The following is a 16,147-nucleotide window of genomic DNA, read 5'->3' on the forward strand; positions in this document are numbered from 1 at the left end:
CTCTTCCCCACACTTCTATGTCACATGAGCATAGCCTATCCCTTGCCAGCCAGTCGTCTGAGTTGCATCTCTTCCTGTCACTGGCGGCAGCAGCATTACGTTACATTTAGAGTTCATCATGCTGTAGGAAAGAGGGGATGTCAGCCATCTATGAGAACATATGCACCAAAGGTAGTTCCTCACCTTCACTGGGCATCTCAGCTGTACTGTCCAGGCATAGCTGATTTTCATCCACAGAAGAGGGCTTCAAAGTGTAAACAAGGAACAAACCAATCCTTCCAGAGAAAGAAGGCAGCAGTTTTGGTCAGCAGAATAAAAGGATTTGTCTAATTAACTTGAGATAACATATATACCCTAATGTTCATTAACAATGAATGTTAATGATGACTGCTAGAAATTCTAACAGCTGCAGAAACAAGCTTGAAATAGGAAGGTAAAACTTTATAACCTAGGAAGTAAAAAAGATATTTGTCTAATGTAAATAATGTCTATTTCTACTGTGCATGTGGTTTTATCTCCTAATTTTAAAGGCCTTTAACTATGGCAATACTAGGTTAAGCACTCTGCTTACATAAAGCTGGAGACAGGGACAGACTCTGAACTTGGGATACTTGGATATCACTGTCACTAGCATTTAGTTTCCAATTGTAAAGAAGAAAGTAGAGAAGCCTCAGCAGCTACTCAGGAAGGAAAACTGGCAACTTCTTTTCATCAGTAGTTTGCCTTAACCCATTAACTGGTTATGCAGATAGATGCAACATACACAATTTGTGTAGGTGCATAACCTCCAGCCCATGTTTAAGGTGTTCCTTGAAGGATAGAATATCATTTGTTCTGCAGGAATGGTCCAACAGCTGTGCATAAAATCCGGGAGCAATAGAAACCTCAGCACCTTTTAGTGCTGCAGAGAGCCTGCTATAGTCTCTATTCTCAGGCAGGTTAAGGGATGGTGACTGTTTTTATCCACTTATGCAGCACCAATCGGCCTGACAACCAATGCAATTACCATACAAAATAACTATTTATGAGATTTTAAAAGTTTCATGCTCACTCCTTAGCATAATACAAATGTGATGTAACAAATCCATTACTCATACATCTGTGGAAAAAAAAAAGCCACAGAACACAGGCCAACTCATACAGCCCAAGGTAGGAACACACATCAGACAATTTCACCAATAAAAAAATTGGGGCTAGCAGCAAGTTCATGTTAGCTTACTCCACAGTAGTTACTTGAGATACTTTTATCTGTCAGTAGAGCTAACAGCTGACTGCAGAGACCACAAATTTCAGCAACTGCCTCTACAATGTACTTGGTCAAAGACAGAGCTTTAAAACAGCTGTCTTCTGTGCAGTGCATTTGCTTTGTGTTAAGTGGGAACATAAATAGGACACTGCATTCTATGGAAAGCAAACAAGCATTGAAACACTTCATTTCATGAATTCCTGACAATTACATGTTTAGCTGACAGAAATTCAAAAGTACAAAAAGTACAGTTGCTGGGATACAAGTCAAGCCAATATGATTGAGTACATAGGTAAGTGAGGCCATGTTCCAGTACTAAAGGGGTTGCAATACTTCAGGGGCTGGCTTTAGTGAGACCAAATATTAAGTACAGACATTACATAGTCCCAGCCGTATCAGTGGGACTATTTATGCCTTTATTTTAAGGGCCATCACCCAGCCTGTGAGTTACATAAACATAAGCTTAAGGAACACTGTTTTGAAGGCATAAGAGTCATTAATCAGTGGGGACTTTAGAGTTGCCAGAGATTTGGGGCTCCTACCAAAGGTGAGCTTAGAGAAGTTCTATCAGATTTCTCTCCAACACAGGCAGGAGAATAGCTCACCTGCAAACTGAGAAAAAGCAATAGACTTGAATGTTACCTGAGAACATCCTTTGTGTTAAAGTATCCTTGCAGCAGGTGGGATAGGATAGTGCAGACCACAGTGATCCTGGAGTTACTGATTTCAGGATCACTGAAGAGGAAAATGAGCTTGGGTACCATTTGCACCTGGTGGGCAACTTCAGCATTCTGACATCCACCTCTGCATAAAAGCACAGGAACTATTAAAAGCTTTTACTGGAAAGAACAAAAATTGCTGGGTTTCAGCAAATCAGGTTGCATTGATATTTTGCACCTTTGGATTCTAATGCTGCCTTGGCAACCAACCAAACATTGTCAGGCAAATTGAATATTTTCGACACAGCGTCAACAATGGAGATCTAAAGACGTCTATGTGTGTTTTCCACTTTTTGTATCTGCCCTCTCCCCAGGAAACTGCTGCATTTCAGTGAGTTCAAAGAAAATACTATTGACTTGTCAAGCAGTGAGTTGGTGGTAATAAATGCTGTTCTTGTAAAACTCGGCAAGGGACATCAAATAGCTCTGCAGAAATCTTTCTGGTGCCAAATGAAGAAACCTAGCATCCTGCTGTACTCAGCCCTTCTGTATTGCTGCATCTCTTCAGATACGTTTAACTCTAGTGAACTGGTTAAGAAAGTATACTTTCTTTAAAAAAAAAAAAAAAAAAAAAAAAAAAAAAAAAAAAATCATAGTTGCTTTAAACACATGACTTCTACCCCTACCCTTTTATTTTTATTTTTATTTTTTTAAATAAATTCCACACTCCTTCAAAGATTCAGATGCCTCTCCCTAACATGCATTTTAACTTTCATTGCGCGCTCATAGTTCCATATAAAGAAGGTCACCAGCAAGCTTTTCCTAGTCTGGTCTTGCTGTCATCTGTCTGATCAAATCACCAACTCCACACCTGAAGTTTCAGATGAGTGCAGATGAATCATTCACACAGAATCCAATCATTCCAACTAGGATAGGGCCCACATCAATCTCTCAGTCTCAGCCACATGCAGTTGATTTAAATACTAGCTGTGTACCTGGAGCACTGCAAGATCTCCACAAGATGTGCAAAAAGAGTAAGGTCAAGATTTTCTGGTGCTTTCATCCAAAGCTGAAAGATAAAGGAAAGCAGAGATTTTACTACTGTGATGAACTGACAGTACAGTAACCTGTGGCAGAGGAAGAGCAGTAAGTGGCTCAGAGAGGATAACCTCAAACTGCTAATCTCTGAATGACAGTGTGCAGAATTTGTTATCATGCATGTGTACAAAGATTAAACAGTAAATTTAAAGTTTAAAGTAAACAGTAAAACAAAACAAAACAAAAATTCTCACCACTGTATGAATGGTTTCTGCAGTTTGGGAAGGAGAAACACAGTAACAGGTATATTTGTGCAGGCAAAGAAAGAAGTGAAAAGGATGCCTAAGAAGTACATCCACTCGCAGGGAACACAATTTATAAGAGGAGCATGAAAATCACAGTACTCCTCTGTGGAATAAAGAGCTAAAACAAAGCCATATCTAGAATTAAAAATAAGCTATCAAATACCACAAATGAAGGAATATTTTATTTCTGACACAGTAACTTCCAGACATTCTGTGCCATATAGATATTGCTTGGAGAAAGAGATCAGGAAGGTGGAAAGGTACAGTGTCTATTTCCCTGCAGGGATGTAACAAGGAGAAGCACAAAGCCTCAGACTTGCTTCTCACCAAGGCAAGCTATTTCCATACAGGCACTAGAAAACCCAACCCAGTGCCAAAGAAATCCTGCTTCTGAGACATGAGGAACAGGCCCTCAGACTCTATAGAAGCACTCCAGGAACTGCACCAGGGCATGACATGGAGCCACAGTGTCAGAGCAGCAGCCGTTCCAGGAGCCAGAACCTCATAAGGTGAGCCATGGTGTGAAATACCAGCACACACCACTACATCCCAGAAATCAGATTCAGAAGGTGCTATGAGCAAACTAAACTTTATACTATAAGGGCATCTTTTTTAAGTCAAACCCACAGTTTTACCTCAAAGTTGCAGAGAATATACTGGAATGCATTATAATTCTTGATAACTGAAGACCCAAAACCAAGTTCAGCCGTGCCCACTAGGGAGAACATTAACTGTAAAATCCTGTTGTTTAACAGCTGTGTTTTCCTCTTTAACAGGTATGTCAGCAACTGGAAAAAAAACACCACGTTAAATATTTGCTGAACACACAAATTGTAACCCTATTTTTAAATCCAAGTCAAATACACCATTTGCCTGGCTGCAGCAGTCATACATGTGTTCATACAACATAACATGGTGCATAAGCATCATGAAGTAAAAATTTGAGCTCAAATTGAGACACACTCATGTGATAAGTGAAAAGTTAAATTTTTGAAGGTGTTTGAAAATTGTGCCGTTGAGCAGGCACACCATATATACCATATTATGTTGAATGCAGTTTGTGAAATGCAACATACAAATTGTAAATAGCCATTTACAGTAAGTCATTTCAAATAATCACAGTAGATTTTCTACTCTGTTCTTTAAGATGCAAAGTGTGCTAGTTAAAAAAATTATACTGATCTCTTCAAATGAAAGACATCTTTGTGAATCTTTTCCAGTGCTTCAACTGAAGCAATTTTTAATTATTCAAACAATTCCTGGTACAGTGAGAAAAATGTTCAGCAAATCACTACAGTTTAAATAACTTGGGAGGAATAGACTTCCTTTGAAAATACATATCAACACATGCTTATCACTCACCTACTTAAAATTAAAAAAAGGTTCAGACATATAAAGAGCAAAATTGTTCCATTGCCACATGATGAGAATATTTTTTAGCACAGAGTAGAAAGGAACAGCTTGTGCACAATCTACTAATCATCTACAAGAAAGTATTGAGCAAGAAGTACCTAAGTATGATAAATATATTCATAGGAACAAGGATCAATTCATGAAAAATTGACAAACTGGGAACATGGAAACTTTATAATCAATCATTCATGAAGCCCTAACATTAACAGTGTTTTGCTTGAAACCATCTCTGCGCAATATGAGACTGCTTAGCCTACAAAGCATAAATAAAGAAAGCAATATTGAACTGAAACTCCACACTCCAGTCTTAAAACACCCAGTATTACATACATAGTGTTCAGAACTTGCCCTTTCTCTCTGAAACAACCAAACTCTCAAGTCCAAACAGCTTTCAGTTTTGAAAGATCAATTTACAACAGGCTTACATTCAAAATGCAGACAGCACTTATTTCTTTCAGCACAATTCTTCATACATAGTAAAGACTGAAGCATAGGAATTCCCTATCAACTCTATGTTATACAGTCTCTGAAAATGAATCTGAGGCTGGATGAACCATAGCCAAAATGTAGATCTGTTAGAGAACTGGTCTTTGTGGGAGGAATGAAGCACGTTGGTAAGAGGTGGATAATTCAGACACCTGCCACACTGATTTCACTAATTATACACAATATTCTTAACATAAAGAAATGACACCTTTCATTATTAGACCATGTCTGACCAAGATGCATCACCTGCACAAGTGGATATAAAGTTATGTATGTTCCCAGAAATCGTAATTCCAGAAAACAAGGAATTCTGAAGAGAATTGTAAGCACAGGATTTCCATATTCCCCCCTCCAAGATCCCAGAGCTTATACAGCTCAAATCTTTAGGGCTGGTAGCCAATATATTCTAAAACGTGTCAATGACAATGAATAAGGCCTTCTAAAGGAAAGACAATACCCAGGATGACAAAAGAGCACCCACCTGGTATCCCCCAATGTGTCTCATCAATTTTTCACTCATTGGGCTACTGTTTAGGATGGAGTTCAGAACTTTGACAGCTGCATACATGGTGTGGTCATCAGACGCCATAGCAATGAGACCCAGGAGAATGGAAGGACCTCCAATGAAGTTCAGGCTAGTAGCTGCTGGAGAGGACTTGAATACTCTTACCCCTAGGAAATTGTAGTGTTACTCTGTCAGGAAGTCAGACAGACTATATCTATTATCAGACAGTGACAGATCCAACTCTTAAACAAAACCACACAACACAAAACTCAGAAACATTAAAGCATTGTGCATTTACCATATTGGCCCACAGCAACTGATCCAATTGTCCGCAAGGAACCTGAAAGGTGTCCAGCTATATTCTTGGCCAATAATATTGGAGTCGAAGCATCCCGAGAACTAATCCCGATCTGAAACAAATAAGAGACATCCTAGGAAAAACTTGAAGTTACTGGGAGACAAAAAGAAACAGGATCTAATATTTCAGGTTTTTTACTTTTAGAATACAAAAAATGCTCTGTATATAAAAACTGATTTTTTTTTCCCTCTAAGTTGATCATTAGGACAAACATCCACCCACCAAAAACACTGCACAACTCTTTCTTTGACATGTCAAGTAGGCCTGGCACTGTCATGACTGCAATAATAGCATATGAAAAATCATTGAAAAGGCTTTGAGTAAATGAATTATCCTTAGACCTTAAAATTATGGCATCTGATGCTGTTTCAAGAAAGGCTTTCAATATTATGTTCACCCTGTTCTATCTATTTCTCTCTGTAGATGAAAACTAAAGCAATTAATAAAGTAAAGGAATGGGTAAAGGAGTTGAAATGATTCAGTAAAGATATGGAATGAAGAAAAGTCACAAATGTTGCTCAGGTAAACCAAACAGAAATGAAAAAAAAAACGTTTGAAAGAAATGAGGAATAAGGAGAACAAGAGACCTCTTTAGCAACCAGACGGCCATCCACTTCATTGTAGGAGCTCTTTATGTCTTGAATGGTACTGAAAGATGAGCACACCGCATTGATTCCAAAAGAAATCTTCTCTTCTGCCACTAGCTGTGCAGGATTCTGTTCACTATATTGGTCCTCACCTAAAATGAGAAACTGTAAGCCTCCAAAAAAATTTTTCAACTTCAGCAAGATAGAAGAGAGGAAGTTGAAAAATAATCGGAGGAAAACAGAGTTCAGACAGGAACTTAATTTTGACTTAACTAGAGTTAGAAAAATCCCTGAATCTTCAACCCAGTGCATAGCAGCTTGCCAACACCAGCACCAGAAGATAAGCTTAGTTTGTCTCCTTGTTTCTTCTTTGTCAATCATCCATATGCTACATCCTATCCCAGATCCCATGAAACTCAGAAGTCCAGAAAATAAATTCTTGTCCAGTCAGTATAAACAGTCAAGACAGAAAACACTTCAGATTCCTTCCACATTTCTGTGGGTTTTCTCAGATAGGTGCAGGGTTTCATGTGCCAGAAAGTAAAGCACAAGGGCAAAAGTTCAGAGCTTCCAACTTATAACATATAGGAAGCTACCAAAACATCCCAAATTCAGAAGTTTATCAATTGTATGAAGTTATATGCTTTTCTTTAAAGGAGTTTTTATTCCTACTTACACATGGAAAAGTAATATGTAATCTCTTTTAAAAAATCTTGACCATTTCATAAAGTGGAAAAATGTTGATTTATGAAACTGTTTAATAATGCTCAAGACAGTTCCTAAAAGCAAATAGAATTATAGCACAGTATTTGGGGTTTTCATGCTGAAACTTAAATCAAAGTTCCTATTTGAAAATTTTCTCTGGATATTTTGATGGAATAGGAATATGTAAGATACTTCCCAAAGGGGGGCAGAGAGAAGGATCATTTCACAATGATCTGATTATGTCATGATTTTTCTGCAAAAGGACATCAAAGTCCTTGACCTGGAGTCAAATGTCTGCAATACACGTTTAGTTCTGAAGTCATCTGGGAAGACCCGCATGCAGAAGAGAACATGCATCACAGACTTGCAAACTCAGTACTTAAAAAAAAAAAAAAAAAAAAAACCAAATCCACCTGACTCTTGTTTTTTTTGGGGGGTTTTTTTTTTTGGTTTTTTGTTTTTTTGTTTTTTGTTTTTTGTTTTTTGTAATTTTAGGGATGTATTTTTCATTTCAATTTATCTTTCATCCCCACACATCCACCTGTACCCTGACTTAGAGATTTCCACCCCCCCCCCCCCCCCCCACACACACAATTTTCTGAAGGAAGACTTTTAGCCAGTCTCTTCACTCTGTTTTAGCACATCATTAGGTGGGGCTATTCTGTTCTTTTCTAACAGGAAATGATCATCCTATTTCACCGCTGATTTACAATACAGAGAGGAATGCATTACTTGTTGAACAAATAGTAATCAATAACTGAAATGTTTTATCTGCTTGCTTAAAAATTGAAGCTAATAATATGCTTTAGTTAAAAAGCCTCTTCATTAAATGGAATGTAACTTATTCCTCTACCCCTCCTCTTTACCCTACTTTGCAGACATTTGCAATGACAGATGTTTCTTTCACTGCCATATTTTTCTGTAGTACCATAAATGCAGAAAATCTCTGTTACAAAGCTCCATCCTTAACATTTGTGCAACAGAAACTGCAATCTTACATCTGAAGGAAATATTATCCCTCTTTAAAAAAAATCAGGGTAAAATTGATTCCTCCTCTTCCTTTTTTTTTTTCTTTTTTTCTTTTTTTCCTGTTTTGCAGTATGTTAAAAGATCCTCATTGCATCTTACTGCAATTTTGTACAACTTCCATCATCATGGAATTCCAGGCTTCTACAGAGAACTTTATGCACAGCTATCATTCTAATGGCAGTTAAAAAAAAAAAAGAACTTTGCCCTGAAAAACAAATAGCATCAGAGAAGAATTATCACATACCTTGAAGCTGTACTGCTTGGAAGTTGCTATAATACTGTGGACCAAGCTTATTAATCACCTCCATGGTTTCCACAGAAATGGCTTCTTCAAACAAGTATGTGGGGCCAAGGCGCCAAATCAAGGAGGACTTCTGTTTCCAAACTCGAGGCGTAGCTATGTACCCATAGACATCAATAAAAGACGACGGATCCATGGAAATACAATTACCTGGTAACATGTGGAAATACCGCATCTGCAATAGAGGAAAAATTTACTGAGGGGACCCAGCACACTCATTGTCCCTTGAGGTCCTGGTCTTGTTCCAAAAGGCACAACCTGTCTCCTCTTTCCTCAGTGAAGTCTCACAACTGTATAAGATGATTATCATCAACTACTGCTTAGAATTTGGACTTTCATAAGTAACACAAACATAAGCATCGTGAGAAGTTCAAAGCTATTTGTTTGTTTAGGGAACACACTCAAAATCATTTCAAGTGTTGACAAACAAAATTTTCTGTTTTTAACTTCGTAACTCAGACTGACTTTCAGCACAGGAAGCCAAATTGTACCTTGTATTAGCCACTCAGAGAGCAAACAGCTTTTGAAGAGCACAAAGTGCCCAAGTGCATTAGTTAGCGTCAGTGAAAGCTAAGTAGACCAGTTATTTTTGGTAACAAAATAAAGATTCCGCTTCCTCAACTGAGACAATTCTAGAAAGAACTAGCTAGAATGTTTTTTGTACTGTACAGTACTTCAGTGCTTCACTCAGCCTCCAGCAACCTGCTGTTAGTGAGACTGCTAGAACTGACAAGTCTCTTACAGCTGAGATACGTAGCACAGTACTGGTCAGTAACAAGAGACAGGGCTCAGTGCTTAAATGAATGACCATTAGTTCTGGTGCAACATCATACACCTCTCCCCCCCACCACAACCCAAAAGCAGTTTTTGACGTTAACAACTATTGCACAATTATCGTTTATTACACAGTCTTCTTTTCACTGTAAGTCAGTGTTTGCATCATGTCTGAGATCCTAGCATAGGGACCATCTTTTATTTGCTAAATGCTTGTTTTATTTATTATGAGCTGTTTCACTGTATGTTAAACATATTTTCTATGAATTCTTTAATCAATTGCAATGCTGAGGCCTAGTTTTATTGATAAATTTCAGCCTCATTTGAAGGAAGGCAAATTAAATTTTCATTCTTGAAATTGATGTAGGTCCCAAAAGACATTTAGAAGACAGATCATTTTTCTCAAGTATGTGAAAGAGAATATTTGGAATTAAGCAGATTGCTTTTACAAAGGAAGTAGAAAGCACACAAGTGAGCTCTGCATATATTAAGACTGATTTGAAGCATGGGAACTGATTGGAGGAGACCAAGGTTGCAAGTTCCAATTAATAAAAGGAATCAAAAAACATCACAAACCAAAACACACCACACCAATTAGAGCTGCAATAGAAATAGGCTGCATTTTCAACGCTCGTGTATTCAATATCTATAAATCAAATCACTGTAATTATGTGAGATTAACTTCAAACCCAGGAGCATTATGATAATAGAAACTAAGAGCTCTTCTCATTTGTCCTGTTGCTTTCTTGTGATATCTCACACAAACTATGAACTCTAATTCACCATTTTTCTATGTGAAAACCACTATGCAGAGAACAGACTGCAAGGAAAGTACACCTGCTTTTCATGAACACAACTCAGGGCTACCTGTAAACCAAGCTGAGTATAACAACTCAATATTGCCAAGTTATCTGCTTACTAGGGGGAGGGGAAGCAAGAAAAAACATAATGTAGTTCAAAGCATCAGTGTAAGCTGATAAACTTCTGGGCAGCAGCACAGATATTTCCTACTTCATACAGATCTCTCTTTCCATTCAGGTGCAGTGTGTATATGCATATCTTATGTAAGCAAATATGGTTACACTGAGCAGATGTGGTATATGCAAAATGATACAAAAACGAAATGCTATAAAAGGCTAAGCTGTAAGGTATAAGTTCTGTGCAGTTCTCACCTTTGCAGAGCCAAGCATCTGACCATTTATAAATGCAGACACAATGCAGTTCTTCTTTGCTTCCTTAGCAACTGTCACTGTGAGATGATGCCACTGGCCAGTGACCAGCAGCTTGCCACAGTCAAACTGAACTTGCTCTGGAAATGGGGAGATATTTTGGACCTCTCCCTCAGGTTCCATGATATCTAACAACAAAAACAGTGGACAGTCAACAGGAAGTCTCTCTCACCCCCCCTGTTCCTCTGGAACACAACTATCAAATGTGACAGAAATAAGAAGTCTGTGAATAGAGAATGAGCTGATGCTGTCCCACTGAATGTCTAAAACTTACCCTAAAGGGACCTGAGACTTACACAACTTCCAAGACTCCTCCAGGAGTCTGCTTGAATGCTGTAAAACTAGAGAGAACTAGAACAAATTCAAAATACTAGCTGGAATGAGAACTCTTTAGGCTACCAATGACACAGATAACAGAAAGAAATTCCTAGCAAATTCAATAGGTAAAACTCTGTAAATTAATTTGTAGTTCTTATGAAAAAAGGCAAGCTGGGATTTTTTACTTCACTCACAGAAAGCAAATTACTCACAGCTACCATGAAATTCCCACCTACTATTCTCATTCCATTTCCATCCTTCTCTAGAAAGTTCAATCAAATCCACATTTGAAGTACTTACTGTACTCAGTGAGGACAAAGGGACAAATGCTAATAAGGAAAGATGATGAATAGGCTGGCATGAGAGAAAACATGCAAAGTGAGGAAAAAAATAAGCTGTTTGATTAGGAAGCTAGACTGCTCCAAAACTCCTCAGTCCTACTCTCCAAACCTATAAGCTGTCACACTAGCACAGAAACCAGCTGGTTCCTCACATTCAATCTCCACAGTTTTGCATAGTAATATAGCTCATTTTCAAAAGTTTCCCTAGAGTATCCATTAGTTTCATCACTTACTGCAGTCCACAAGATAATTCTCAATGCTTAAAGCAAACTTAAATACAATGAAGAAGAAAACTGAAGAGACAAAGTGTCATTAACACACCACTGCAGGACAATACCACAGCTTGACTGAGAAAAGCCTCACCAAGTGGCTGGAATTCTACTTCTTCTGTGGAAATGACCAAGGAACAGTCCTGAGGGGAGAAGCTTACTGAAAAGCAAACAAATTCTTGCTCTGTTCTTGACATGTGCCTCACAATAGTCAGGAAACGGAGTGGGTGACTGTTGTGCACCACACCAAATTTGCTAACCAGAAACCAACAAGAGAGAGTCAGACCACTTGAGGGAGGGAACATCCTGCTGCCTGTAGATAGGAAACAAAAGGTAGTTAGAAAGGTGGTTTCTCTCTATGCAGGCACTAGCAGACTTTTTGGTGTTTGATTTGTAACACAACATTAGAATTTGAGATTTAATTTCCCATCTGTTTTACTAGATTTTACTATCTATCTTCAATATCAGAGACTGCATACGCAAATGCACAAGTGTGTATAATTGAAGTAAAACTGACTGCTGAGATATTATTACTGATCCGTGTGTCACAGACTTCATCATTTGGGTAGCACCAAGCCATAAACAACTTTAAACAAACTCCATAACAATCAGGAAGCAAAAGGTACAGGAGGAATAACCACTTCCCACTAAACTGAATAGAGGATTTTCAGGTATAGGAAAATCTCATTTTCTACATTAACTGACAATTTCTACTCTCCTTGGAACTTTAAAATCTGGTATTTGTTACTTGTTTACATAATAGCTACATTTAAATTTACACTGCTGAAGTTAATGTCAACAGGTAACACTGTTAAGCTGCATGTAAAGTCTAATGTTGGAGAGTCAAGCTCTATAGCTGCTCAAAGATGTACTGAGGCATACATGCAAGTGTATTAAAGCACACAGTTTATTTGCTACCTTTAATGTGCCAGAAAAATCAGTGTTTTCAGAAATCTGTAGGTGAAGTAGAAAGTACTTACACATGCCAATTCCACCTGAAACAGATTGCTCAGCACTTGGGCCCAGTACAGTGGCTAAAGTAGGAAGGTATAAGCACCTACAAAAGCAAGCAAATACTCATTTGTCAGAGAAATGGAAAGTCATCCCTAAAGGGCAGTGTCTTACTACTGCAGAGTCAAGATAGCAAGGCAGACTCCATCCTGTCAGCAATAAGTTGATATACTTTCTCTAGGCCAAATACACTGGCAAATTCCCTGCAAGTAAGGCAGATAAAGGGCATAAAGGAATAACTAAGATGAGAGATCTGACTAGTAGTGTTCTGAATAAGGTCTTGGGAAGAGTGCAAAGCAGCTAATGAGGAAAACAACAGCAGCAATACCCATATCCTTCCATGGACATGTCAAACTCCACAAACGATGGAGCCAGAGCAGTGCTGTGTAGCTGTAAGTTCCGTGGTGATGTCATGGAGATGAGACTCATTGCAGTCTGGAGCGCCAATGCAGATCCCTTTGACACCCAAGGTGAGTTGCTGAAACGCACAGCTGCCTGAAGAGCGGTTTTACTGTCTGCTGCCACCTCCTCTGCAGATACAAGACCAAAGTCAAAGTCAGACCAATAACTGCAATTCTTTGACCGTATTCAGTTCACCACTCTTATGATCTAGCATTACATGAGGCATTAACTTTTTAAGTGATATAGCCTCAGCAGTCCGCAGAAATTCTCAGCAGACCAAAGTATAGCACTGAAAGAATTCCAAAATGGCAGATTGGCAAGATGGATGAGTTTGCAAAAGTGATAAACAGTCAAGGTTTCTCTCCATGTCTTCAGGCAGCTCTGAACTCCATTTCCAGTAAAAGGTTCCTAAGCTTTTTTGTTCCATTTTCCCTCACTCTTAGAAAACTAATAGCACCATAACAAATGTTTACAATCAACATATGGGAGAAGATCTAAAAAAAATGACTGCAAAGAATTTAAGTCTCTAATCTGTAACGTGCTATATTGGGTATCTTAAGCATGAGAAGAGCAAAGTTCTACCACGGTAGCTTTCCATATGAAAAACATGAGAATAGTTAAAAGACTGAGATAGCATCCAGACCGTATGAGCAGGCAGACTGCTAAAATATCCTAGGGATTAAAAAAAAACAGCTCTTATTCACATGTTTAACTGTTTCCAGCTATTGCTCATTCCACTAACAATTTTCTGTCATTATACAGACATCTATAATCCAGCTACATTATCAGTAATAGGCTGTTCTTTGAGTGCTTACCTTCATTCAAACCTGATTTAGATGAAACACTCTCCTGACATGAAAGGACCTCAGTACTCTTTGTGTTGGGTTGGGAAGGTACTGACAAAGAATCTCCCAAACAAAGAAACTGTCTGAAAAACAAAACAAAAAAAGAAAAATACAATACAGTTTTGGGAGTAATAGCAACCATGCAATTAAAACTCAAGCCAAGAGATAACAATTTTCTGATTGGAAACAAAATTTTAAAGTTAACTAAAACAGAAGGAATGCTTTCTATTTTATCATCAGAAATACATTTAGGCTTGTATTTTCCATTTCAAAGTTTTCCTATTGGAAAAAAAAATTCAAGGTTTCAATTTTTTAAGTAATGCTGTTTTATTGCTACTAATTTGCCTTCCCCCTCCCCCTCCAACATCTCCCCCCTCAAAATCTATCCTTAAAAAAGAAATTTTGGTTCCATTTTTTATTAAGACAAATGCACTACACACATGCACTCTGATCTCTATCAAGTATTTCATGGCAAGAATTCTTCTCTAGAAGAATTTAAGGAAAAAGCACATCCTCAACATAGAAATAAAATTTCACTTTTTATTTCTGCATCTATCATTAACATTGAGCTGTACCAAGTGAATCACTTCAACTCTTCAGGAAATAGCTTCTTCGTACCAGGGCAGAATAATCCTAAATAATTCTAGTTGTTTTACAATTACTTAGTCATTATTCATGAATGGCTTTATAACCCTTGCAGAGATGGTGCATGAGACTGAAGACTTATACCAGCTTCAGTAATTCATTTAGTCATATATCCTGTCTTGCTGAATTAGGTGTAATATGGAGTTTCCAGCTATCACAGACTTTACAAAAATATGCACCACTACAGCAAATTCATTCAATTAAAAACAATGTGATACCTTAACACATCTGGCTCAATAGATTGTGAGGCAAGCTTCTCAAAAACTCTTGTGAGGGACAGATGCAGTGGATGACTCTCATTGCGAAAGGCATCCTGGCAGGAAGTTATGATAGTGCTCAGCAAGCCAGATCCACACATCACTTGACGGCTCTTCTCTGATTTCACCAGGGACTGTATGTGATCAGCCACAGCACGTTGGATTTCCTGAGAAATCTGGAAGACAGATCTGAGGTCAGTGACCAGGAACTAAAACCGTACATGACAAGCGAACTTCATTTTGCAATTGCTAGGCGTAGAAATCTGGCCCCTCAAAAGAACCCTTAAAGCCAGAGTCTCACGTGCAACCATATGGCGGTTCTATAAAACTGCCTGAGCAGTCTGGATATATCCACATCTGAGTAACTGCTCAGCTATCTGCAGTTAAGTTCCTGTCACACCACTGTAGTAACAAAAGAATGACAGATCACCTCTCACGCAAAAGGAGGAAACACTTATGGAAGGTTATTAGACATAAGTTTCAACACCAATACAGTTACTCAGAACATACTTAACATGAGGAGTCACACTGACACGATCTGTGTTCTGAAAGAACTGTTGTTTAAACAAAACAGAATAAAGCAAAGCCCTTAAGCACTTAGTGGTTTTGCTGAACTGATGTTTTACTTCTTCACTGCTTCTTAATGATTTTAAAGAAGCATCTGAATTCTCGTAAATTATCTTTAGAACAATTTTCTGCCTCTTAAGAATGACGCCTACCCTGTTGATCAAACTAGATTTCTCTCAAAAGTAATTGTGCGCTATGTTTAAACAAGTCTTTTTATTCTTCTTCATCCTCAAGATTTCTTTGGCTTTGATACACTCTTCACTACACTCTTGGGATCAGGAAAGCCAAGGTGCAGGTGGAACTGAACTTGGCAAGGGATGTGAAAAAACAATAGGAAGACTTTCTACAGGTACATTGGCCAAAGAGACAGGCCAAAGCAAGTGTATCTCCTTTGGTAAATGTAAAAAGAAAACTTGCTTCAACAGACAAAGAGAAAGCTGAGGTACTGAATGAGTTCTTTGCCTCAGTCTTCGCTGGAGGCCAGGATTCCACTTCACACATCCCTGAGCCCTGCATCCCTAAACCTCTAGGTGGGGACCAGGGTGGTAAATCCTCCCACTTCCCCCCGCCCTTGCTGTGAGAATAGAGCAGGTGTGAGACCTTCTCATGAGACTGATTGTGTACAAGCCTATGGGGCCAGATGGCATGCGTGCCAGGGTTCTGAAGGAACTGACTGAGGTGGTTGCTCAGGTGGTTGAGCCGCTCTCCATCATATTTGAAAAGTCATGGCTGTCAGGCGAGATCCTGGATAACTGGAGGAAGGCTCACGTCACTCCAATTTACGAGAAAGGGAACAAGAGGACCCCAAGAACTACAGACTGGTGAGTTTCACCTCTGTGCCTGGGAAGATCATGGAA

The 16,147-nt window shown here is 38.6% G+C and overlaps 1 protein-coding gene across 10 annotated transcripts in view; it reads right to left on the bottom strand.

Moving 5' to 3' along the window:
* The window catches only part of WDFY4 (WDFY family member 4), a 133,850-nt gene that overhangs the window by 76,166 nt on the left and 41,537 nt on the right, over positions 1–16,147 (bottom strand). For 8 of the 10 annotated variants that reach the window (XM_052677693.1, XM_052677694.1, XM_052677698.1 and 5 more), the window contains exons 15-28: positions 14,685–14,899; positions 13,792–13,904; positions 12,903–13,104; positions 12,544–12,620; positions 11,658–11,876; positions 10,579–10,763; positions 8,576–8,807; positions 6,598–6,749; positions 5,951–6,062; positions 5,629–5,819; positions 3,884–4,036; positions 2,901–2,974; positions 1,889–2,050; positions 184–275 (exon numbers count right to left, since the gene is read on the bottom strand). In XM_052677693.1, coding sequence (XP_052533653.1) covers positions 184–275; positions 1,889–2,050; positions 2,901–2,974; positions 3,884–4,036; positions 5,629–5,819; positions 5,951–6,062; positions 6,598–6,749; positions 8,576–8,807; positions 10,579–10,763; positions 11,658–11,876; positions 12,544–12,620; positions 12,903–13,104; positions 13,792–13,904; positions 14,685–14,899 — 2,179 coding nt within the window. Of the gene's footprint in view, positions 1–183; positions 276–1,888; positions 2,051–2,900; positions 2,975–3,883; positions 4,037–5,628; positions 5,841–5,950; positions 6,063–6,597; positions 6,750–8,575; positions 8,808–10,578; positions 10,764–11,657; positions 11,877–12,543; positions 12,621–12,902; positions 13,105–13,791; positions 13,905–14,684; positions 14,900–16,147 lie in introns of those variants that run through there. The other 2 variants (XM_052677696.1, XM_052677700.1) reach the window with 2 other exon arrangements.

Source organism: Tympanuchus pallidicinctus, unplaced genomic scaffold (assembly GCF_026119805.1).
Source record: "Tympanuchus pallidicinctus isolate F22 unplaced genomic scaffold, pur_lepc_1.0 scaffold16, whole genome shotgun sequence".
NCBI lineage: Eukaryota > Metazoa > Chordata > Aves > Galliformes > Phasianidae > Tympanuchus > Tympanuchus pallidicinctus.